Source organism: Tupaia chinensis, unplaced genomic scaffold (genome assembly GCF_000334495.1).
Source record: "Tupaia chinensis unplaced genomic scaffold, TupChi_1.0 Scaffold145685_1, whole genome shotgun sequence".
NCBI lineage: Eukaryota > Metazoa > Chordata > Mammalia > Scandentia > Tupaiidae > Tupaia > Tupaia belangeri.
The window spans coordinates 3,213,270-3,236,677 of NW_006205542.1; the positions used below are offsets into that span (position 1 = coordinate 3,213,270).

Consider the following 23,408-nt stretch of genomic DNA (forward strand, 5'->3'; position numbering starts at 1 on the left):
AAAAAAATAAAAAGTGTGTGCTTAAAGGCATAATTCTTCAGGCTTAGGGTGTATAACCTCTACACATCCCACAGAAAGAAATGGTCCTTGACTAGCCCATGGAAAAAACCCTCTAAACCCTTAGAATATCCTGCCCAGTAAGTGTGTTTGTATATACCTTAGCCATGATTGAAAGTTTATGTAATAATGTGATTTGTGGTGAGCTCTTGGCCATGCTGTATCAGTTCAACCTTTGGAGGGGCTAAAGACAGAGGAAACAAAAGTCAATCATACAAGCACTTCATGCCCACCGGACTCCCAGTAAAAGCCCTGGGTTCTACAGCTTGAAAAAGCGTCCCTGGCTTGCAACAGTTTTCTGCTTGTTTCTTTTCAATTAATTGCACGCAGGCATGTGCACTCACCAGAAAGAGAGAAAGAGAGAGGAAAAAAGCACCTGCCAGCGGTCACACTGGCTATTTCACTACACAATCAGTCAAATGTTTCCTCCCTGAGAAAGGATTTAAAGATGTCAATTTCAAAAGACTGGATATTTTAACATTCAACCGTCGGATGCTCCTAATTAGCCAAGATGAATCTTTTGTTCACAAATGTAGTTGTACTCCTTTCGAATCGATTCCTATTTTCAGATTCTAGTTTTTATAGACAAAGAGAAGTTGACAGTGCACTAGAAAACTCAAAATATTCGACAAGGCAATGTGATCAAATTCATTGTCCACGAGTGGCCACCCGGAGATAAGGACTGCAGTGTCTGAGAAATTACCTAGAACCGTAAGCCATCAAAAACACTCGCAGGGGAGACCAGCAATTAGCGTAATGGCTATGTCGCTGGACTACCACGTTGTAGACCGCGGTTCGCGTCCCAGACCCGGTGGCTTAAAACTCACGCCGGATCCCCAAGATCCCGAGAGGAGAATGGGGGAGAAGGGATTGTGGCGTGACCATCGCCCCTTGGTGGGGGTGGAGTGATTTCTCGCTTTCTGTCTCTCTGTCTGGCGAGCGCACGCGCCCTATAGCAAAAACCTCTCAAAAAAACCCAACCAAACAAACAAAACAACAAAAAATAACACTCGCAGGAACCTGAAACGAAGCGCACATCTTCCAGGCGACCTGCGCGCGGTTTGCTTTCCTTTTGCCGGGACTCGCGCCAAACGCCAATCAGCGGCGACGCTGGGCGTTGACGTGTACGCGGTGACGTCGGGGCAAGATGGCTGCTCCCTGCGCCGTTTCTACCTGAGTGTTCTGCGCCTCGCCGGTGGGGGCTCTACGTCAAACAGACCGTCTCCCAGCATGTTCTCGCTCCGAGGCGGGGGCCGCTGGCTGGCAGCTTCCCTTACCAAACAGCACCTTCCTTTGGCCCGGTTCAGTGGCGACAGCGCGGCGCCTCGGACTCCCCACTTCGACGTGGTGATCATTGGGGGAGGACATGCTGGGCGCGTGCTGCCGCTCGGTGCGGTTCCCGGACTCTGCTTCTCACGCACCGTGTGGACACGATCGGTGAGGAGCACGGGCGGTGTGGACATTGGCGTAGGCGCGGGCTGCCAGTGTATCTCCCTCCCCCAGGACCTGATATGTGCGACCTGCTCTCTCCCCAAGACAGATGAGGTTCCCCGCTCTCCTGGTTTCAGCCTTGATTTGTGTCTCTCGGGGACCAGGCAGGCGCGCCTCGGACTTTTTATTCTCTGTGTCGGGGGCCACAGACTGAGTTGCGGCGGACAGAGGTAGTCAGGCGCGGGGGTGGGGAGTAGGGACCGCGCCGTGGAAAAGCGAGAAACTTCAAGAATACTTGCTGAGGGAACCAGCAGTTAGCGTAATGGCTATGTCGCTTGGACTCCCACGTAGTCGACCGCGGGTTCATGTCCCGGACCCGGTGGCTTAAAAAAACTCACGCCGGGCACGTGTGCGTGCGTGCCCAAGATCCCGAGAGGAGAATGGAGGAGAAGGGATTGCGGCGTGACCATCCCCCCTGGGGGGGTGATTTCTCGCTTTCTGTCTCTATGTCTCTCTCTGTCTGTCTGGCTAGCGCACGCGCCCTACAGTGAAAATCTCTCCAAAAAAAAAATACTTGCTGAGAGCTCCTTAGGTCATTGTTGCATTTACCCTACACAGTCGTGTTACTTCCTAGGAAGGGTGAATTAACAGAATTAATAATCGTTTATTAAACGACAGAGGCGTTTTTATCGAGATTTGCTGAAGCCTTCCTGGCGAACGATGTTGCATATCGCATCCTTTCTACTTAATGTCTATACCCCAGTTTTGTATTTAGGACATGGTACTTTTTTTTTTTTTCTGAGAGTTTTTTGCTATAGGGCACATGCTCTCGCCAGAAAGACAGAGACAGAGAGACAAACAGCGAGAAATCTCCCTTCCCCCCCTCCCCCCGGGGGGGGGGAATGGCCACACCACAATCCCTTCACCTCCATTCTCTCCTCGGGATCTTGGGCACGGATGCACACGTGCCCAGCGTGAGTTTAAGCCACCTGGTCCGGGACTCGAACTGTGGTCAACTACATGGGAGTCCAGCGACATAGCCTTTACGCCAACTGCTGGTCCCAGTATTTTAATTTTCTAAAAAAAAATTTTAGAGGTTTTTGTTTTCCAGCACATGTGGTCACTGGAGAGAGAGAGAGAGAGAGGGAGAGAGAGTGAGAGGGACAATGAGAGGGAAAGTGAGAAATCATCCCCAGGAGGATGGCCACGCAGCAATCCCTTCTCAATTCTCTTTCTCCAATCTTGGGCATGTACACACCAGGCCTTGTGAGATTCAACCTGTGGTTTCAGGACTCAAACTGTTGTAGGCCATGTGGAAGCCCTGTGACTTAACCCCTATGCCATCTCCTGGTCCACGAAAGTACTTTATCTTTTGCTTCTAATAGTTTATGGTAGGATGGCCATAATTTAAAGCAAGACAATTCTCTGGGATCCTGAGAGATGCCAACTAAAACAGTCTTTTAAATTACATGCATAAATATATGCTCCTCTTTCCTCTTCCTGCTTTTTAGGAATGAGTAGTAATTAGAATATTAACTATTTTGTAAAACTATGAATGAAATATATATTCGTGTACTAAAATACTTGTTTAAAATTGCTATTCAGCCAGTAACAGTGGAGATATATATACTAACAATGATTGTTCTTGGAGAGAGGAAGCTACATGATTACCTGAAAAATGATACTTTGCTTATTATAAACTTAACTATTATTTACATTAAAAAAATGCTTATGGTACCTATACAATAATTTAAAAAATAGAATGCTTACATTCTATTTTTTAAGCCTAGCGGTTACATTGCTGGACTTCTACATGGCTGACTGTGGTTTGAGTCCCCAACACAGTGGTTTCAAAATCAAGCCTGGGAGGGACCAGCAGTTAACGTAATGGCTATGTCACTGGACTTCCACGTAGTCGACTGCAGTTTGAGTCCTGGACCCGGTGGCTTAAACTCACGCTGGGCGTGTGTGCGTGTGTGCCCAAGATCCCGAGAGGAGAATGGGGGTGAAGGGATTGTGGCGTGGCCATCCCCCCTGGGGGGTGATTTCTTGCTTTCTGTCTCTCTGTCTCTCTCTGTCTGGTAAGCGCACGTGCCCTATAGCAAAAACCTCTCCCAAAAAAAAAAAAAAAAAAAAAATCAAGCCTGGGAGACCACCAGATGGAATAATGGTTACCTCTCTGGACTGCGAAGTAGTAAACCACAGTTTGAGTCCCAGACCCAGTGACTTGAAGCTTGGTGGGCACATATGCATGCATACCCAAAATCCCAAGAGGAGAATGGAGGAGAAGGGATTGCAGCATGGCCATCCCCTCCTCAGGGGTGATTTTTCACATGCCCTATAGCAAAAATCTCTCTCTCAAAATAAATAAATAAAAATCAGACCTTGCATGTGTGTATGCATGCACAAGATCCCCGGAGAATGGAGGAGAAGCGATTGTGGCACGGCCATCCTTGGGGCGGAAGGGTGGGGAAATTCTCACTTTCCTTCTCACTGTCTCTCTCCTGCAAGCACTTGTGACTTAAGGCAAAACCCTCTAAAAACAATGTGAAGGAGGTGGCAGCAGCTTGGCTGTGGTGCCGTAGTAACTGAGCTGCAAGCTCCTGGCAAGTGGGTGTGCGTGGAACCCTGGCCTTGCCTTGGGTTGCATACCCCCCCTTAAAGGATTCGCACCTCTGATACAGCTAGTGTGCTGAGTCTGTCTAGGCCGGGGCAATGTGAAGAATCTCTTGGGTCTGAGCGTGCTCTGGAGTTCCTGGGACCAAGTGTTTGCTGCTTTCTGGCAGAGGTCCCAATCCCTATAGCAGACATGCCTTGACTGAAGACATAGTACACCAGGAGGTGACCCCTGACTGGAAACTGCCCTCCTGACGACTCCTGACCAAAGCCAACAGGACACCCTGCTGGGGCAAGCGACCATTTCCTGCCAATGTTGCTCATTGGTATATATCCTAGAGGACTCTATTGTGGACCTACAGAATCAGACCATGCGCAGTTTCGCCAGCTGATAGTGGTGGAAGAATGATGTGTTTACTGTGTAAGCTCTTGTAATAGCAACTGGACCAAACTGCCCAAAAGCCTGGGAGTCCTCTAACTTATTTGGTGTCTCCAGGGTTATCCAGGAGTTTGGTCTTGCCTAGTTCAAAAAACGTGACTAAAACTATGAAGGGTTTGACTAAATTTTGGCTAAGCAGCAAGGCAAGGCCCCTTCCAAAATATTTGAGACAGCCAAGGAACCCAAGAAAGCAAAGGAGACACAGCCAGCAGCTACAGAAAATGTCAGGGACGTCATCAACAAGGAAGCCACCAAGCAGCAGCATTGTAGCCAGCCCAGCCTCCTTGCAGTGCAGCAGGAGCAGCTTGCCTGGGCTCCCTGGGCTGTCTCCCCATGTTTTTAAAAATCCACTTCCAGGGGCCAGCAGGTGGCATGGTGGTTGGAGTGCTGGACTCCCACATGACTGATCACGGTTCAAGTCCTATACCTGGAGGCTTGTGTTCTCATTTGCTCTCTTTCTCTCTCTGGTGAGTGCATGTGCCTTATAGCAAATTTAAATGAATAAATTAATTTTAAAAATTAAAATGAATATACTAAATATTTAAAAAATTAAACTGTGAGACCAGTAGTTGGCATAATGGCTATGTTGCTGGATTCCCATGTAGTCGACCTCAGTTAGAGTCCTGGACCTGGTAGCTTAAACTCATGCTAGGCGCGTGTGCGTGCGTGCCCGAGATCCCAAGAGGAGAATGGAGGAGAAGGGATTACAGCATGGCCCCCCCCCTGGGGGGCGTGATTTCTCACTTTCTGCCTTTCTGTCTCTCTCTGTCTTTCTGGTGAGTGCATGCACCCTATAGCAAAAATCTCTCTAAGAAAAATTTAAAAATAAAATAAATAAGAATTAAACTGAATAAATTTAATTAAAAATAAAATCCACTTCCAGGGACCAGCAGATGGTGTAATGGTTACATTGCTAGACTCCCACATAGTCAACCACAGTTTTCGTCCTGGACCTGGCAGCTTAAATCTCACACTAGGTGTTTGTGCACATGTTCCTAAGGTTGCTGAGAGGAGGATGGAGAAGAAGTTGTGGTGTGGCTATCCCCCTTGAGGGATGATTTTTTGTGTTCTGTCTCTCTGTTTCTCTGGTGAGCACACATGCCCTATAGCAAACAAAATCTGTCTTAAAAAGTTTCACTTCCAGGATCCAGCAGGTGGTGGTTGAAGCACTAGACTCCCCCGTGGTCAAGTACAGTTTGACAAGTCTAGTCCTGGATGTAGCAGCCTGAAAATCACAGTGTGCATTTGTGTGCATGCCCAAAATCCCAGGAGGAGAATGGAGAATTGTTGCATGGCCAGCCCTCTTGTGGGTGATTTTTCACTTTCTTCTTACTGTCTCTCTTCGCCCTACAGCAAAAACCTTAAAAAGAAAAAATCCACTTCCAGCCCTATCAACTGTGTGGGTGGTGGGTTGGTATTGTGTGTTCTGTTTGGCATCTGCAGTCCATGAGGCATTTTACTTGTGTCTGAACCAGGCCTTCTTATTCCCCATTGGGCTGCTGAGGACAGAGGCACAGATATGTGAGCCACCCGGGGTAGCTATGTTCAGGTGACATTGTAGTAACACTGAATGTGAGCTCAACAAGTGATAGTCTCTTGATTTAGTTCTCTGCTGTGTGTCCCAAGTACCTGAAACAATATCTAGCACATAAACAGTTGTTGAATTCAAAAAAGAAATAATAGAGATTCTAGTGAGCAATAAATATTACTGTACTAAGATGATAACTAAATAGTATAAGTAATATAGTTCTGTCAGAGATAAAGAGATTCCTATCAAAACTCATATTTTCCCATCAGCACAGTATATTCTACAGTATCTATTAGATAAATACATTTCAGAGGCATTTTAATAACTCTTATAAATGAACTCAATGAATAACAGTTCTCTCATTCATCAGAGGCTCTTTTTTAAGGGAATCAGAGATAGTGGGCTACCAAGTATTTCTACTTGACTTCCACAAAGATAGCTTTGGCTTGAACTTCTGCAGAAGTGCAGACTGCAAGAATTGTCCCATCATGTGGCCAGCCTCCATGGCATAGCACTACTGTAATGCTTCGCGATGCTGATGCCATGTGGGAAGACCCTGGGTTGGCAACCTGAGGTCTTCCTGTGCATTCGGGCATACTTGTGGCTGAGTCTAGGGTTAGGATCTTGGCATGAAGACACTATCAGAGATACTTCCTCCCTCTCTCATGAAAGAAATGATTAAACTTAAAAAAGTCTCCATATACTGGGACCAGCAGATGGTATATTGGTTACGTCGCTGGACTCCCACATAGCTTACCATGGTTCATATCCCAGACCCGGCGACTTGAAACTCATGCCAGACTTGTTTGCATGCATGCCTGAAAACCTGAGAGGAGAATGGAGAAGAGATTACAGCATGGTCATGCCTCCGGGGGGTGGCTTCTCACTTTCTGTCTTTCTTTCTCCCTCTGTCTTTCCAGCGAGCACAAGTGCCCTATAGCAAAAATCTCTGAAAAAAAATTTCCCATATATTCAGTAATGTCATCTGCTAGTGTTTCTTCCTTTTTTTTTTTTTTTTGGAGAGATTTTCACTGTAGGGCGCGTGCACTCGCCAGACAGACAGAGAGAGACATAGAGACAGAAAGCGAGAAATCACCCCCCAGGGGGGATGGCCACGCCGCAATCCCTTCTCCTCCATTCTCCTCTCGGGATCTTGGGCACGCACGCACACGCGCCTGGCGTGAGTTTTAAGCCACCGGGTCCGGGACGTGAACCGCGGTCGACTACGTGGGAGTCCAGCGACATAGCCATTACGCTAACTGCTGGTTCCCTGTTTCTTCCTTTTGTAGTCAGAGGCAGAAAGTTATTTCATACTAACTTGGAAGATAATGGGTTTTGCCAAACTGTGTTTTGCCTTTTATAACTAGAGAGAAATGCTTTCTGAATGTCTTTATTCTGTCTTACCATCTACGCATTTTATGGAAAAGATTGCCTATGGAAAATGTTAGCTATTTCAAATTCTAATCTAGGCTTCACTGTGCATAGATATGTAACCTTGGGACAAAGAACAACATACTAAGCCTCAGTTTCTTTCTCTAGGAAATGAAAATAACCACAAAGACAGAAAATATGTGTAAATCATCTGGAACAGTGCCTGGCTATAGTAATAGGTCAGATATCTCAATGTTCTTCTAGTCCCTGGGTCCAGGGATCAAATGGCACAATTGACCATATGGGATCCAGCCACTTTAACCAGCATGTCACCAGCTGGCTCTTCTTTGTTTTAGTTTAGTTTAGTTATTCCATGAGTAAGAGAGACAGCTACAGCACTCCCAACAGGGTCTTGATGCCGTAATCTATCCCCATCCAGCCCAAATCATGTGCCCAGGGCACTCAAGGTGGTTTCTAGTCATGAACTTAGAACCTACCAGGGGGGTCTGCCTTATAGAACGTTGTAGTTTACTGCTGTGCCACTGTCTGGCCCCTATTTTGTTTGTTGTTTAATTTTTTAATTTATTTTTAACAAAAGCTTTGTGTGTACTAATAAAAACATCATGGGTATGATCTCTGATCTAAAAGTATCTGAATTGTACCATCCCTAAAGATGGGAAGAATATTACTTAGAAGTGGTACAGGATAATAAGAACAAATCATACTTGGCAATACTGTTCCATATTTCTAGTTTATATTTTGGTTACTTATTCATTAATACACAATTCAAATGTTCTGGGTATGATTTAAGTTATTTTGAGTGGGGAGTTTTTCTCTAAACACAGTTATTTGCCTGAACAGATGTGGTTTGACAGATGGAGTGGGCAGAGGTATAAATGCTGTCAGATTGGACTTGAGTATGTAATTGGGAATTCATTATATTATAAAAAAGTACAGAGTATTTTCTGTTTTTTATGTTTCTGTAATTAAATATTTTTAACATTTTTATGTAAAATAGTATGTTGAGTTTAAAAGCTCAAGAGCGCAGGTTGATTTTTTTTTTTTTTGGAGAGGTTTTTGCTATAGGGCGCATGTGCTCGCCAGAGAGAGATAGAGAGATAGAAAGCGAGAAATCACCCCCCAGGGGGATGGCCATGCCACAATCCCTTCTCCTCTCGGGATCTTGGACATGCATGCACACGTGCCCAGCGTGAGTTTAAGCCACCGGGTCTGGGACTCAAACTGCGGTTGGCTACATGGGAGTTCAGTGACATAGCCATTAGACTAACTGCTGGTCCCAGGTTGATTGCTTTTACATAAACCCTATAATATAATACATTTTCACTATGTTTATTTTTTTTTTAAAAGATTTTTGCCAGATAGTGGGTATGTTTGCCAGGGGGTTGGTAGAGGGGGAGAAAACACCCCCAACGGGACATAGTCATGCCTCAATCCATTCTTCCCCATTCTCCACTCTGTTAAGATTTTTGGGCCACATACGCACACACACCTGGCAGTTTTTCAAGCTGCCTGGGTCAAGGTTCAAGCCACGTGACTAGTCATGTGGCACCCAGCTGCTTTAACCACCAGGCCATGGAGCCAACCCCTCTTTATAGATTTATACAAAGTGTATGGAGCACTTTTCTAGGATATTCATGTAAGAGCACTCACATAGATTATAATATTTTGTACATTTTACAGAATAGTATAGAAGAGTTTTTTAATTTCAAATCAATTTTCTTTTTGTATTATCTTTAAAATATCATATAATGACTTTAGAAATTGTCCAGCTTATTACTGTAACTGTAAAACTCTTAGATCTTACTCATCAATCTGCTGAACTGTTCCCTTTTCAGAGACTTAGATACCATGCAAGAATTTTCTTAAATCCTTATTTTTAACTGTCATGGCTTACTGTATCAAAGCAGCTGAATTTGAAACAAGTTTAATATTGTTGCCTTCAAGGATCAACTCATCTTTCTGGGCTTGAGATACTGAATGAATAATACCTGGTCACACTTGAGCCCTGCGAATGTATTTTTATACCCAGAAATTTCAGATTTCAACAGGAGACACATTCTCCTGAATAATGATGGGTAAATGAGCATACACAGACCTCATCTTGTAACAGAAGCCCAGTGTAACACCCTTGATCATGTTCTACAGATAGTGCGAGCTGTAGCCAGTTCCTTTCTGTTTCCCCACCGTTTGTCAACCCGCAGCCTCCTCTTTTTCTTTCCGAGGAGACTGAGCTCTACATTGATGTGATTAAAGTCCCTCCGCAGGATTCCTCTGGGGCCCTTCACAATAACTGTGCATCCATCCCTTCAGAGAGGTCAACATTCCCGGGAATGTTGATCTGATCTTCATCCTTGCAGTAGATGTGGCCAGAAGAGGTTTTTTTTTTTTTTTTCTTTTTTTAATGTTGCTGGTGACAGAAAATTATTTTTAATTAAAAATAATAATAATAACAATTCAGTGGCCCAGCCTCAGTGGCATGCAGCACCACTGCTAGGGAGCCTAAGGCAGCATGGGAGGCCCAGATTCAGTTCCAGGCCTGACCTGACACACCAGATGCTTACAGTCCTAGATGTTAGGGAGGCTGTGACAGGAGGATGGTGGCTTAGCAAGACCCTGTCAAAAAGCCTATCTTTGTCTCTCTCCTTTTTTCTTCCTTCCTCTTCCTCGCTCTCATAACAGGGAAAAATTCAGTATGATCAAACACTATTTAAAAGTGAAAGATCATAGGTAAAGAATATTTTACACTGATTTGGGAAATAAAATAATTATTAGTAAATGTTATTTATTGCCTGATACTGCATTTTTTTAATGTTTATTATCTCATTTTTCAAGTAAAAAATCCAACAATGGACTCTGTCTAGAGATCTCTAACAGCTCTCTCCTCATTACTTGCTGCCCACCCTTAAGCCAGACACTGACAAGTAGGAACAGTGTTACCATAATTATTTTGCTTTTTGTTTTAATTTTTATCATAGGGCATGTGTGCTCCCTGGAGAAAGAGAGAGACACCACCACCACCCCCTCCCCAGGTGGGATGACCATGCAATTCCTCCCCTTCATTCTCTTTTCAGGATTTTGGGTACCCAAGCACACGTGTCCTGCGTGTTTTTCAAACCACCAGGTCCTGGATTTGAACTGCACAGCCATCTGGGATCCAGCTGCCTTAACCACCAAGCCATAGGCTGGCCCACTATGATTATTTTATATCAATAAAGGTTTACCCCTAATCTGAGTAAAGGTCACACTCTCTGAGTGCCAAGTCTTATGAAGAGAGACATTTACTTTACGTAAATAAAATTAAGATTCTATTTCAAAAGAGGGAGAAAAGTAATCTTAGCTATCACTTCTGTTTTAATAGTAGGAAAACTGGGACCAGCAGTTAGCGTAATGGCTGTGTTGCTGGACTCCCACATAGTCGACCGCTGTTCGAGTCCCGGACCCAGTGGCTTAAACTCATGCCAGGTGCGTGTGCGTGCATGTCCAAGATCCCAAGAGGAGAATGGAGGAGAAGGGATTGCGGCGTGGCCATCCCCCCTGGGGGGTGATTTCTCGCTTTCTGTCTCTCTCTCTCTGTCTGTCTGGCGAGCGCACGCGCCCTATAGCAAAAACCTCTCCAAAAAAAAAGGAAAACTGAGGTGTAGAACATTAGGTGACTTGCCTTGGTCACAGAGTGGTAAGTGGTAGAGGGAGATGTAATCACGTGCACCAGGCCCATTATCACAGTGCTGTTCACTCCCTGTGGTGACCAAAGAAACTTGGAGGACTTGATGGTAGCAGTGGTGGACGTACAGTATAGACACAGCTTTACCATCTTGCTGTCTCCCACGAAAACTTTTGAGGTAACCACTTGGGTTTAGAACTCTAAATAGGACTAGGTGAATTGAAAGGGAAGGTATAAAATATGGTCTCTTCTTTCAAGAAGTTCAAATTTATTTCTGAAGAATAAGAGTAAGAAGAAAACAGCAGATGACATTTATAGAAGGCATAATTAATTATAACAGTGAACCAGAACCAGTACCAAGGGACTTTTTTTTTTTTTTTTAATCACTGGGTGTGTGAGCTCACCAGATAGAAAGAGTGAAAAAGGAGAAAGCGTCTCTTTCTCAAAGCACCTCCCCCCATTGGGGTGTGGTCATGCGACAATCCCTTCACCTCCATTTCTCCATCCTGTCAGGATTTGGGACATGCATGCCCATGTGCCTGGCAAGTTTTTGTTTGTTTGTTTTCAAGCCGCAAGGTCCAAGACATGAACCACATGGTCGATTGTATGGGATCTAATTCTGTGAACCATCAGGCCATGGATCAGCCCCAAGGGACATCTTAAAAGTACTTGATTTAGGAAGGTTTCATGAGATAAAAATTCCATACTTCAAAGGAAAAGACAACCTAATTAAACAATAAAAATATTAATGAAAGAAAAGATTCAAAAGAAAGTTCAGACAGTGATTTGTCTACCTGAAATGCCCTGGACAACTCTTTTTTATTGGGTGGGGGGGTGGGGAGTTTTTGCTATAGGGCGTGCACTCGCCAGAAAGACCGAGTGAGACAGAGAGATGGAAAGTGAGAAATCCCCCCTGGGGGGGATGGCCACACCGCATTCCCTTTTTCATTCTCCTCTCTGGATCTTGGGCATGCACATACACATGCCTGTGAGTTTAAGATGCCGCATCTGAGACTCGAACCGCGGTCAACTACTTGGGAGTCCAGCGACATAGCCATTACAGCCATTACGCCACTGCTGGTCCACCCTGGACAACTGTTGTATCCCATTGGGACTTTGGGGTTTTCCTTGGTATGTATCAGGTTTTCTCATTTTTATCAGACAAAATCGTTGCTGCCATCTACACAGACATTTCCCTATTAAGCACTCACTGTGTGCATGGTGCTCACGTATTTCTTTTGTTTACATATGCTCTCTTTAGGTCAGATGTCCTGTAATCCTTCCTTTGGTGGCATTGGAAAGGGGCATTTAATGAGAGAAGTTGATGCCTTGGATGGGCTGTGTTCTCGCATCTGTGACCAGTCTGGTGTCCATTACAAAGTGTTAAATCGGCGCAAGGGACCAGCCGTGTGGGGCCTGAGAGCTCAGATTGACAGGAAACTCTATAAAGAGAACATGCAGGTAAGTGCAGGGCCCAAGAACAGGGAGGCTGATTGCTTAACTGCTCTCCTTCAGTTGCCATTTTCTTTCGACAGAAAGAAATCCTGAACACACCACTGCTTACTGTTCAGGAGGGAGCGGTGGAAGATCTTATTCTTACAGAACCCGAGCCTGAACATGCTGGGAAATGTCGTGTCAGTGGTGTTGTCTTGGGTAGGTACTGGCTATAGTTAGTAATAGAAACGTGTCTAACAACATGTGAGAAATGTATTTTAGAGTGAAGTATGAAGGCTCCTCAAAGTTCATGGGAAATTTCTATTATGAAACAATATGCATGATCTCAAGACCATTCCCTATAGGGGTTGTTTTCTCACTTTCCCTCAGTCTTTGTCTCCCTTCAGTGGTGCATGTGCCCTCTAGCAAATAAAAAAAAAAGTTTGTAAAAATAGTGAATTATGACTTTATTTTGGTAAAAAAATGTTTTTAAATCAATGCATAGTTTTTTCATAATACACACTTTCATGAGCTCCTCATACCTCTGTATTTCTAAACAGTATACTTATATTTTTACTTGTGAAAATGATACATCCTACCTAGGTGTTAACTATTTTTGGTACCCCTACCTTTTAAATTACTTTATTTTTATTCATAATAGAGCACACGTGTGCAGAAGGGAGAATGGAAAGAGAGAAAAATGGAGAGAGGGTCACCAATGATCATGCCTCAATCCTATTTCCTCCATTTCCCTATGCTGTCAGAATTTTGGGCTCACATGCTTATGTACCTGTCATGTTTTTCAAGTCACCATGGCCAGCTTTATGGGATCTGGTTCCCAATGCACAGCCCTTAGCCACTGCACTATGGGGCCAGCCCTTGAGTCCTTAAATGTATTTTTTTAATCTAGATTTTTGCTAAAAGGCATGTGCATTTGTGGGAAAGAAACAGAGACAGAGAAAGTTAAAAATCAGACATGTTGTAATCCCTTCTCCTCCAGTCTTCTCTTGGGATTTTGGGCATGCATGCACATGCACCTGGTGTGATTTTCAAGCACTGGGTCCAGGACTTGAACCATAGAGTAGGCCATGTGGGATCCAGTACCTAAATTACCATGCCACCTGCTCGCCTCAAGTCTTTATGTATTGGGTTGTTGGAAAAGTCATGGCATATTTTTCTATGTTTTTCTATGCAAAAATGCATCATGACTTTTCTTACAATCCAATGGATTTTAAAATTATTATTATTATTTTTTTTGAGAGGTTTTCGCTATAGGGTACATGCTCTTGCCGGAGAGACAAAGAGACAAAAAGCAATAAATCATGCCTCAGGGGGGATGGCCATGCCACAATCCCTTCTTCTCCATTATCCTCTTAGGATTTTGGGTACATATGCATATGTACCCAGCATGAATTTCAAGACTCCAGGTCCGGACTTGAGCCACAGTTTACTATGTGGAGTCCAGCAATGTAACCATTATGTTGTCTGCTGGTCCTTACAATTCAATGTTTTAGAATGTATTATTCTCGAGGCCAACATGTGGCATGGTGGTTAAGGATGCTGGACTCCCACGTGGCCAACCATGATTCGAGTGCTGAACCTGGCTTGCTTTCTCACTTTCCCTCTCTCTCTTGCTCTATTGCTTTCTGGTCAAATTTTTAAAATAAGGAAATAAATAAATAAAGTTAAATAAAATAATTATTTTTAAAAAATGTATTATTTGCCCTTTCAGACTTGACTATTTTTTAAATGTCGTGGAGGGTTGGAAAGAAGGGTGGGGAGGGAGAGCGAGAGAGAACCACCCAAGTGTGTGGTCACTCTGCAGTCCCTTCTCCATTTTTCCATTTCATCAGGATCTAAAGCACAAATGCACATATGCCCAGCATGTTTTATGGGCTGCTGCAGCCAGTACTGAAACCCCGTTTGCTAGCTACAGGCCCAGCTCCAGACTTGATTAATCTTTTTCCTTTGGGACTTTGATAATCTTACTCCACTATCTCCTAGCACCTGATTTTGCTGTTGAGAAGCTCAATGCTATATGGATTTAGGTTTCTTTTTCTTTTTTGGTATATTGCTCTATATGCTTTTCCTCTCTCTTAAAACTTAAGGATGTTGTTGTTGTCTCTAGTGTTCAGAAATTTTAAAATGATGACCCTCACTGTGGTCTTTGCTCATTCATTTTAGTGGAGTACTTATTTTCCCCTTTCTATCTAGAAATCCACATCCTCGTTTTGTGGAGTATTTTCTTCTATTCTTTTTCCATGCTCTCTTTCAGCTATTCTTATTGCTTCCTGGATTGGTCTTTTTATGTTTTTTTCATTTTTATTTTTTATCATTTCACCATACTTTCTTTTTTTGGTAGAGGTTTTTGCTATAGGGCGTGTGTGCTCGCCAGAAAGACAGAGAGAGACAGAAAGCGAGAAATCACCCCCAAGGGGGGATGGCCACGCTGCAATCCCTTCTCCTCCATTCTCCTCTCGGGATCTTGGGCACGCACGCACACGTGCCAGGCGTGAGTTTAAGCCACAGTCTACTACATGGGAGTCCAGCAACATAGCCATTACACTAACTGCTGGTCCCTCGTCATACTTTCTTAGGAAATTGCTCCAGTATCCAAATTCTTCTAATGGAATTTTTTTAGTATCTCATATTTTTTCATGTATAAGCAATCTTTTTCGCAATTACTTCTGCTTCTTAGCATCTTGTTATTGGTTCATAAATCGGTTCTCGTCTTTTATATATATATATGGATTAGAATTATGATTTTTGAAATTTCCTTCTGATCTCTGCATTGTTTTCTCTAGATTTCTTTATTCTGTTTGTTTCTTTGGGCTGCTCACTTTCATGTACACAGCTTTCTACAACTGTCTAGAGAATTTTGTTCTTTTTTTTTTTTTTTTTTTTTTTTTTTTAGTTTTGTGTGTGTGTGCTCACTGGAGAGAGACAGAAATGGCAGGTGGTGAGTGAGGAATCACTCCCCAGGGGGATGGCCATGACACAGTCTGTTTTTACACATTATCCTCTCTGGATTTGGGGCATGCACTCACACCCAGTGTGATTTTCAAGCCAGTTTTTCAGTTCTGGGACTTGAATTGCAGTTGATCATATGGGAGTCTGGTAATATAATTGCTAAGCTATCTCTCTGGCCCAGTATAGTCTTTGTTGTTATTGTTATTATTTTTTAAATTTAATTTTATTTATTTCCTTTAACTTATTTATAGTTCTGTTACTTAATTACAATCTTTTTTTTTTTGGAGAGGTTTTTGCTATAGGGCGCATGTGCTTACCAGAAAGACAGAGAGATAGAAAAAGTGAGAAATCACCCCCCGGGGGGGGATGGCCATGCTGCAATCCGTTCTCCTCCATTCTCCTCTTGGGATCTTGAGCACGCACGCACACACACCTGGTGTGAGTTTAAACCACCAGGTCCAGGACCTGAACTGTGGTCGACTACATGGGAGTTCAGCGACATAGCCATTACGCTAACTGCTGGTCCCTAATTACAATCTTTAAATGTTATTTTGACTATCTATATTTTGTAGGCCAAATAGTATATTTTTTTATTGTGGTGAAGTGTACATAAAATTTACCATTTAAACATTTTAAGTATATGATTAAAATCTTAAATACTATCAAGTACATTCACAGTGTCGTACATCCATCTCCAGAACTTTTTCACCATCCCAAAATGAAATTCTGTACCTATTGAACAGTACCTCATTGCCCAATAAATCACCATTTTCCTGTTTGGTAAATCTGTGAATAAAACTTTATAGATTTAGGCTATTTCTTTTCAGCTTCAAACTACCAATAACAGTATTTTCTTAAAATTCCCACTTTTTTTTATTGAGTTGTCAGGAAAGTTATGATGTATTTTTCTATGCAAAAATGTATCATGACTTTTCCAACAACCCAATGAAATTTTGCCAGAGTACATGTGAGTTGCCAGAGAGACAGAGAGAAAAAGAGGGAGAGAAGGAAAGTAAGAAAGTACCCCTTATGTAGAATGGCCATGGCACAATCTCTTTTCTTCCATCTTTCTTCTTTCAGGATTTTGGGCACATATACAGATATACCCAGAGTATTTTTCAAACCTTTGGGTCTAGTACCCAAATCGTGCAACTGGCTATGTGAGATCCAGCCATCTTAATCACCACACCACCAGCTGCCTCAAATATTTTATTAAAGATGAGTAAAAATAGGAAAATAATTTTATATATATATATATACACACACACACATACACACACACACACATACATAGTTGCTGTAAGGTACATTGGCTCTCTGGAGAGACACAGAGAGAGAAAGAGAAAGCCAGGGGGATGGATGGCCACACTGCACTCCCTTCTTTTCTGTCCTCCTCTTTGGATTTGAAACATACACGCACACACATGCACACACGCCTGGCGTGTTTATCAAGCCACTCGGTCCAGGACATGAGCAGTGTAATTGACTGTATAGGTTCCAGCTGCCTCAATCACTTACGCCACTGGCTGTCCCAATACTTTTCATTTTTTAAAAAATGTCTTATAGAGAGCCTGGAGGTGGCATGGTGGGTAAGGCACTGGATCCCACATGACTGACTCTGTAGTTTGAAACCCAGACCTGGCAGCTTCAAAAACACGCTGGGCACGTATGCATGCATGTCCAAAATTCCAAGAGGAGCATGAAAGGAAGGGATTGAGATGTGGCCAATCCCCCTGGGGGTGATTTCTTATTTTCTTTCTCTCTGTCTATCTCCAGTGATTGCACATCCCCTATGGCAAAAATATAAAATATAAAAATAAAAAGTCTTATATAAATAGATTCTGCTGATGCCATGTAAAAAATAACTTGTTTCTATGTCTGAAGGGCCAGGGAGTGGCTCATCCACCCATCCACACTTGAATCCTGGTGTTCTCCAAGTGAACTTGTATATAATAGAGCTGTCAGTTGATTCCCCATTTTGCCTCTGAATCTAATATTTTCCTGGCCCCAAACTTTGTTCTTACATTCCTCAGTCCTTATTTCTCAGCACTCCCATTTTTAAGTCATTGAAGGGCAAACTAGTGTATTCTTACTGTGATCTTCTCTCCTAATACTTGAGTATAACTGTCTCCCCTTTGCTATATCAATTACTATTCTTCTACACCATGATCTGTCTTTAAAAATATGTTGAGGGGTCAGCAGGTGGTACTGGACCCCTCTACATGCCCAACCATGGTTTGGGTCCCAAACCTGGTGGCTTGCTTTCTCACTACTCCCCATTCCCCATCTCTCTCAATCAAACTAGAAAATAATAATAATAGTAATAAATAAAGTTAAAATAATTCTTTAAAAAATGTTTAAATTTTTCATGTTTCTTTGGTTCTTTCCTATTCCTTGTCCTTTTTATTTTATACCTTTTTAATTATTTAATTTTCTTAGAGTTTTAGGATGAGAAGAAATCATGAGAAATAATCTGCAGTATTTAACCACAAGTCTAAAATTAATTAAATTTTAGGAATTATTTTATTTTATTTATTATTATTTGTTATAGGGTATATGTGCTCACCAGAGAGATAAAAAGAAGGAAACTGAAAAAGAAAGGTGCCAGGTCCAGGCTTCAAACTGTTGTCAGCCCTCTGGGAGTCCAGCACCTAAACCACCACGCCACCTGCTGGCCCCAGTAATTAAAATTTTAAATTAACTGAGACTAACTTTTCAATACTCACAACTTTAGCAATCTGTGAGTTGGTGAACACATTTTGTGTTTTCCCAATCAGATTTCTCGGATTATTGAGGTGACTAACATAGCTTTCTTATTTAAAATTCTCTCTGGGGTGGAGTAAAAGGGAATATGTTGATCAAAAGGTATAAATTTTCAGTTAGAAGATGAAGATTCTATAGTTCTAATGTACAGCATGTTAACTATAATTATATTAATAATAATGTGTACTTGTGGGCTGGCCCCTTGGCCCAGTGGTTAAGGAAACTGAATCCCACATGGCCAACCATGGTTCTCAAGTCTTGGCTCCAGCAACTTGAAAAACATGCTGGGTGTGTGTGCATGTGTGCACCAAATCCTGACAGATAGGAAAATCGAGGGAAACAGATTGCGATGTGAACATGCCCCTTTGGAGTGTGCTTTTCCCTCTCCCTCTCTCTCTGTTTCTCAATCTCTGGTGAGTATGTGTGAAAAATAAATAAATAAATAGTGTATACTTTGAAATTTGTTAAGGGAGTAGACCTGAAGTGTTCTCAGCAGACAGACACACAAACCACACCACACACCAAATGGCAGCTGTGTGGGGTGCTGGGGATACTAAGAACCTTGATTATGGAAGCCATCACACAAGACCTACTTATATCAAAACACTATACTGTTTACCTTAGATGTGTGCAGTTTTCAAATTTGTGAATCTTAATAAAGCTTGAAAAAACAAATACTAAAACATTTTTTATCAGGTTTCTAAAGACAAAGTTTTTCTCTAATTCTAATGTAAAATGGTTATATTTTGTTCTGATCCATGGTAAGTACTAGAATATTATTTCATTCTTTTATCCTGTCATTTAGTGGATGGAAGCACGGTGTATGCAGAGAGTGTGATTCTCACTACCGGGACGTTCCTGAGAGGCATGGTTGTGATTGGATTGGAGATGCATCCGGCAGGACGTTTAGGGGATCAGCCTTCTATGGGGCTGGCTCAGACTCTGGAGAAATTGGGGTTTGTGGTAGGAAGGTTGAAGACTGGGACTCCACCCCGCATTGCCAAAGAGTCCATTAATTTCAGCATTCTAAACAAGCAAATGCCAGATAATCCATCTGTACCGTTCAGTTTTATAAATGAGACAGTATGGATTAAGGTAAGCAAATTTTTCTTTTTTTTTATTTTTGAGAGTTTTTTGCTACAGGGTGCGTGGGCTTGCCAGACAGAGAGAGACTAGAGAGACAGAAAGTGAGAAATCATCTCCCGGGGGCATGGTCATGCAACAATCCGTTCTCCTCCATTCTCCTCTTGGGATCTTGGACTCTCACGCACTTATGCCCGGTATGAGTTTAAGCCACCGGGTCTGGGACTTGAACTGCGGTCGACTACATGGGAGTCCAGCGACATAGCCATTATGCCAACCGCTCTGCCCAAGGTAAGCAAATTTATGGAAATCTGGCTTTAAAACTAATATTATCTAACCATTTTATATCTTTTATTTTTTGGCAGCAATTCATTCTACATCACTATTGCTTATGGTACAAAAAAAATCCTTTGCAAGGATTAGCTAATTTGGTGTTTTCCCATAAATTCTTTAATCTCATTACTTTTATAATTACCTATTTTGTAAATTAAAATTTTTGAAACAATTTCAGATGTACAGAAATGTTACAAGATTATTTCAATAAACTCCTTTAAACTTGAAGGCTACCCATTGTTAATATTTTACATACTTATCTCTACATAGAGAGAGATAGACATATCTATAGATATAGATGTGTATATTTAATGTATAAGACAGTAATATACACATTTATTTATGTATTTATTTAAAGAGAGATTTTTGCTATAGGGTGCGTGCACTCACCAGAGAGACAAAGAAAACAAGAAATCACCTGCCAGGGGTTATAGACATGCTATAATCTTTTCTCCTCCTTTTGCTCTTGGGATTTTGGGCATGCACACACATGTGCCCAGCGTGAGTTTCAAGCTTCTGGGTCCAGGACTCGAACTGTGGTCAGCCATGTGGGAGTCCAGCAATATAACCATTACACCATCTGCTGGTCCCTATTCTTATCCTTTTTGAATATCAGAAAGTAAGTTGCAGAGACCATAAACCTTTACTTCTACCTTCAACCTGTATTTCAACTAAGTATAAAGACATGCTCTTATATAACTTCAATGCAGTGATAAAATTTGGGGGATTTTACATTGATCAATTTGATATCTAATATAAAGTCCATAACCACATTTTGCTAACTGGCCCAGTATTGTCCAAAGCAATCTCTTTTTTTTTTTTTTTTTTGAGAGATTTTTGTTATAGGGCGCATGCGCTTGCCAGACAGACAGAGAGAGACATAAAGACAGAAAGTGAGGAATCACCCCACAGAGGGGATGGTCACGCCGCAATCCCTTCTCCTCCATTCTCCTCTCGGGATCTTGGGCACGCACGCACATGCGCCCGGCGTGAGTTTTAAGCCACCCGGTCCAGGACACGAACCATGGTCGACTACGTGGGAGTCCAGCGACATAGCCATTACGCTAACTCCTGGTTCCCAGCAACCTCTTTTTTAAAAAATTTATTTAATTTTAATTATTATTATTATTTTAAAATATGCTATGGGGCATGATGCTCACTAGAGAGAGACAAAAAGTGAGAGAGAGAGAAAGCAAGCTGCCAGGTGCAGACTTGAACCGTGATCTGCCATATGGGAATCCAGTACCTTCACCACCACACCACCTGCTGGTCCAAAGCAACATCTCTTAAGGACCAGGCACTGAATTTGATTGTCATTTCTCTTTAATCTGGAACAGTTCTCAGTTTGCGTCATACTAATATTTTTTAAGGAGACAGGCCCCTTCCCCTTTCTTTTTAGGGTTTTTTTTTTTTTTTTTAGAAGTTTTTGCTATAGGGCGTGTACGCTCGCCAGACAGACAGAGAGAGACATAGAGACAGAAAGTGGGAAATCACCCCCTAGGGAGGATGGCCATGCCGCAATCCCTTCTCCTCCATTCTCCTCTCGGGATCTTCGGCACGCACGCACACGCACCCGGCGTGAGTTTTAAGCCACTGGGTCCGGGACGTGAACCACGATCGACTACGTGGGAGTTCAGTGACATAGCCATTACGCTAACTGCTGGTTCCTGAGTGTTTTCTTTTATTATTAATTATTATTTGACCAGAGAGAGAAAAAGAAAAGGAAAGTGAGAAAGCAAGCTGCCAGGTCTAGGACTCAAACTACAGTCATCCTTACTGTAGTCCAGCACCCCAACTACCACCTGCTGGCTCTTAAAAAATGTATTACATGTTTAGAATTGAGGATTAATCATTGATGGTCCTAGTTTCATTGAGTGTTATCCTGATGAGTGGCTCCAAATACTCTGTTACTTTGAGCAGGTCATTTTTATATTTTTGCAGTGCAAAATATTGTACAGTGCAAATTATACTTTCCTAGTGTGTTTATTTTTTAACTTTCCATTGTAAATTTTCAAGTTTACACAAAGTAGGTAAATATTAGGTTGTCAGGAAAGTCATGGCATATTTTCCTATTTTTCTATACAAAAATGTGTCTTGACTTTCCTAGTGACCCAATAATATAATAAATCCATGTTTCTCTCACTGAGCTTCAACAATTAAAATTCTTTTTTATTTATTTTTTAAATTTATTTGCCAAAGATACATGGGCCCTTCCAGAGAGACAAAGATAGGGCAAGGGAGAAAGCACTCCCTAAATGAGGTATGGTCACCTGCAATCCCTTGTCTATTTCTCCATTCTGTTGGAATTTTGGGTGTGCACACGCCTGCACCTGGTACGTTTTTCAAGCTGCTGGAGCTGGGATCAAACCATGTGATCAGCATGTGGGATCCAGCTCCCTGAACCCTAGACTACAGGGCTGGCCCAAACATAATTTCTTGACATCATCAGTGTTTAATTTTCCCTGATTTCATTAAAAAATTATGTTTATTCTATGAATGAGAAAGATAGAGAGACAACACTCCCAACATAGTCTTGATACCATGACCGCCCCTTGCTTTAGCCAACCCCTAAATCATGGATATACACATGTCCAGTGTACTTGGAAAGAACACATGTGAACCAGACCTTCCCATGTGGGTCAGCCTCAGAGCGTCTCTTATTTTACTTCTGTGCCACCATATGGCTCCCTCAAAAATATTTTTTACAATTGTATTTGGACCCAGTAACCTTCAAATATGGTCCACACATTGTATTGGATGATATGTTTTATAACAATACCCTTCCTTTTCTTTTTTACTTTTCTTCCTCTTAACATATATATGTATATAGAAGAAATTGAGTTACTTTTTAGAACTTCCCACACTCTGTATTTGTCTGATTCAAACTACTGGTGCCTTAAACATGTTCCTCTGTCCTATTTCCTTAAAGTGATAGTAGATCTAGAAGCTTACTTAAATCTATGTTCATGGTTTTTGGTTTGTTTTTTTTTTTGGCAAATACTTCATAAATAATATTAGGCATTACTTATAGATTTAATGTCTTAAAAGTAAGTTTGTATCATGTGGGATTTGAGTAAGAGGCAAACGAGTAGAGTTGCAAAACAGTAATGTAACTGGTTTTATGTTTAAGCCAGAAGATCAGCTGCCATGCTACTTGACTCACACCAACCCTCAAGTGGATGAGATTATCCTTGGGAATCTTCACCTTAATAGTCATGTTAAGGAAACCACAAGAGGACCCCGGTAAGGACAAAATATCAGTGCTTAGGTACATTAAGGAATGATGTCAACTCTCTTTTGTTCACTTCAGTTCTTTTAATTTCGATGCCCTTTTCTAGATACTGTCCCTCCATCGAATCAAAAGTTTTGCGTTTTCCAAACCGTGTACATCAGGTTTGGTTGGAACCTGAAGGAATGGATTCTAACCTTATCTACCCGCAAGGGTTATCTGTGACACTGCCAGCTGAGTTACAAGAGAAAATGATCACATGCATCAAAGGCTTGGAGAAAGCGAAAATGATTCAGCCAGGTAAAGCTCATAGCTGCCCATCAGGGTAAGCTCAGCATTGTTTCATAGTCAGTGAGGAGGTCTTAGCTGCGATTGGGGTTGCTTAGAGCCTCAGAAGATGGAGCCCAACATTTGTTCATTTAGAATAGTCTCTTACCATGAATGGCATTTCATGGTAATCTTTGTGTCTTTC

General features: G+C 42.2%; 1 protein-coding gene and 1 pseudogene across 1 annotated transcript in view; both read left to right on the forward strand.

Moving 5' to 3' along the window:
• Positions 1 to 1,192: 1,192 nt before the first annotated feature.
• The window catches only part of MTO1 (mitochondrial tRNA translation optimization 1), a 31,717-nt gene continuing 9,501 nt past the window's right edge, over positions 1,193 to 23,408 (forward strand). Inside the window, 7 exon segments of the mRNA XM_006168314.3 lie at positions 1,193 to 1,429; positions 1,432 to 1,494; positions 12,386 to 12,585; positions 12,660 to 12,777; positions 19,097 to 19,386; positions 22,838 to 22,950; positions 23,046 to 23,236. Coding sequence (XP_006168376.1) covers positions 1,288 to 1,429; positions 1,432 to 1,494; positions 12,386 to 12,585; positions 12,660 to 12,777; positions 19,097 to 19,386; positions 22,838 to 22,950; positions 23,046 to 23,236 — 1,117 coding nt within the window. The 5' untranslated portion in view covers positions 1,193 to 1,287.
• Positions 2,209 to 4,886, forward strand: LOC102503399 (PRELI domain-containing protein 1, mitochondrial pseudogene; annotated as a pseudogene).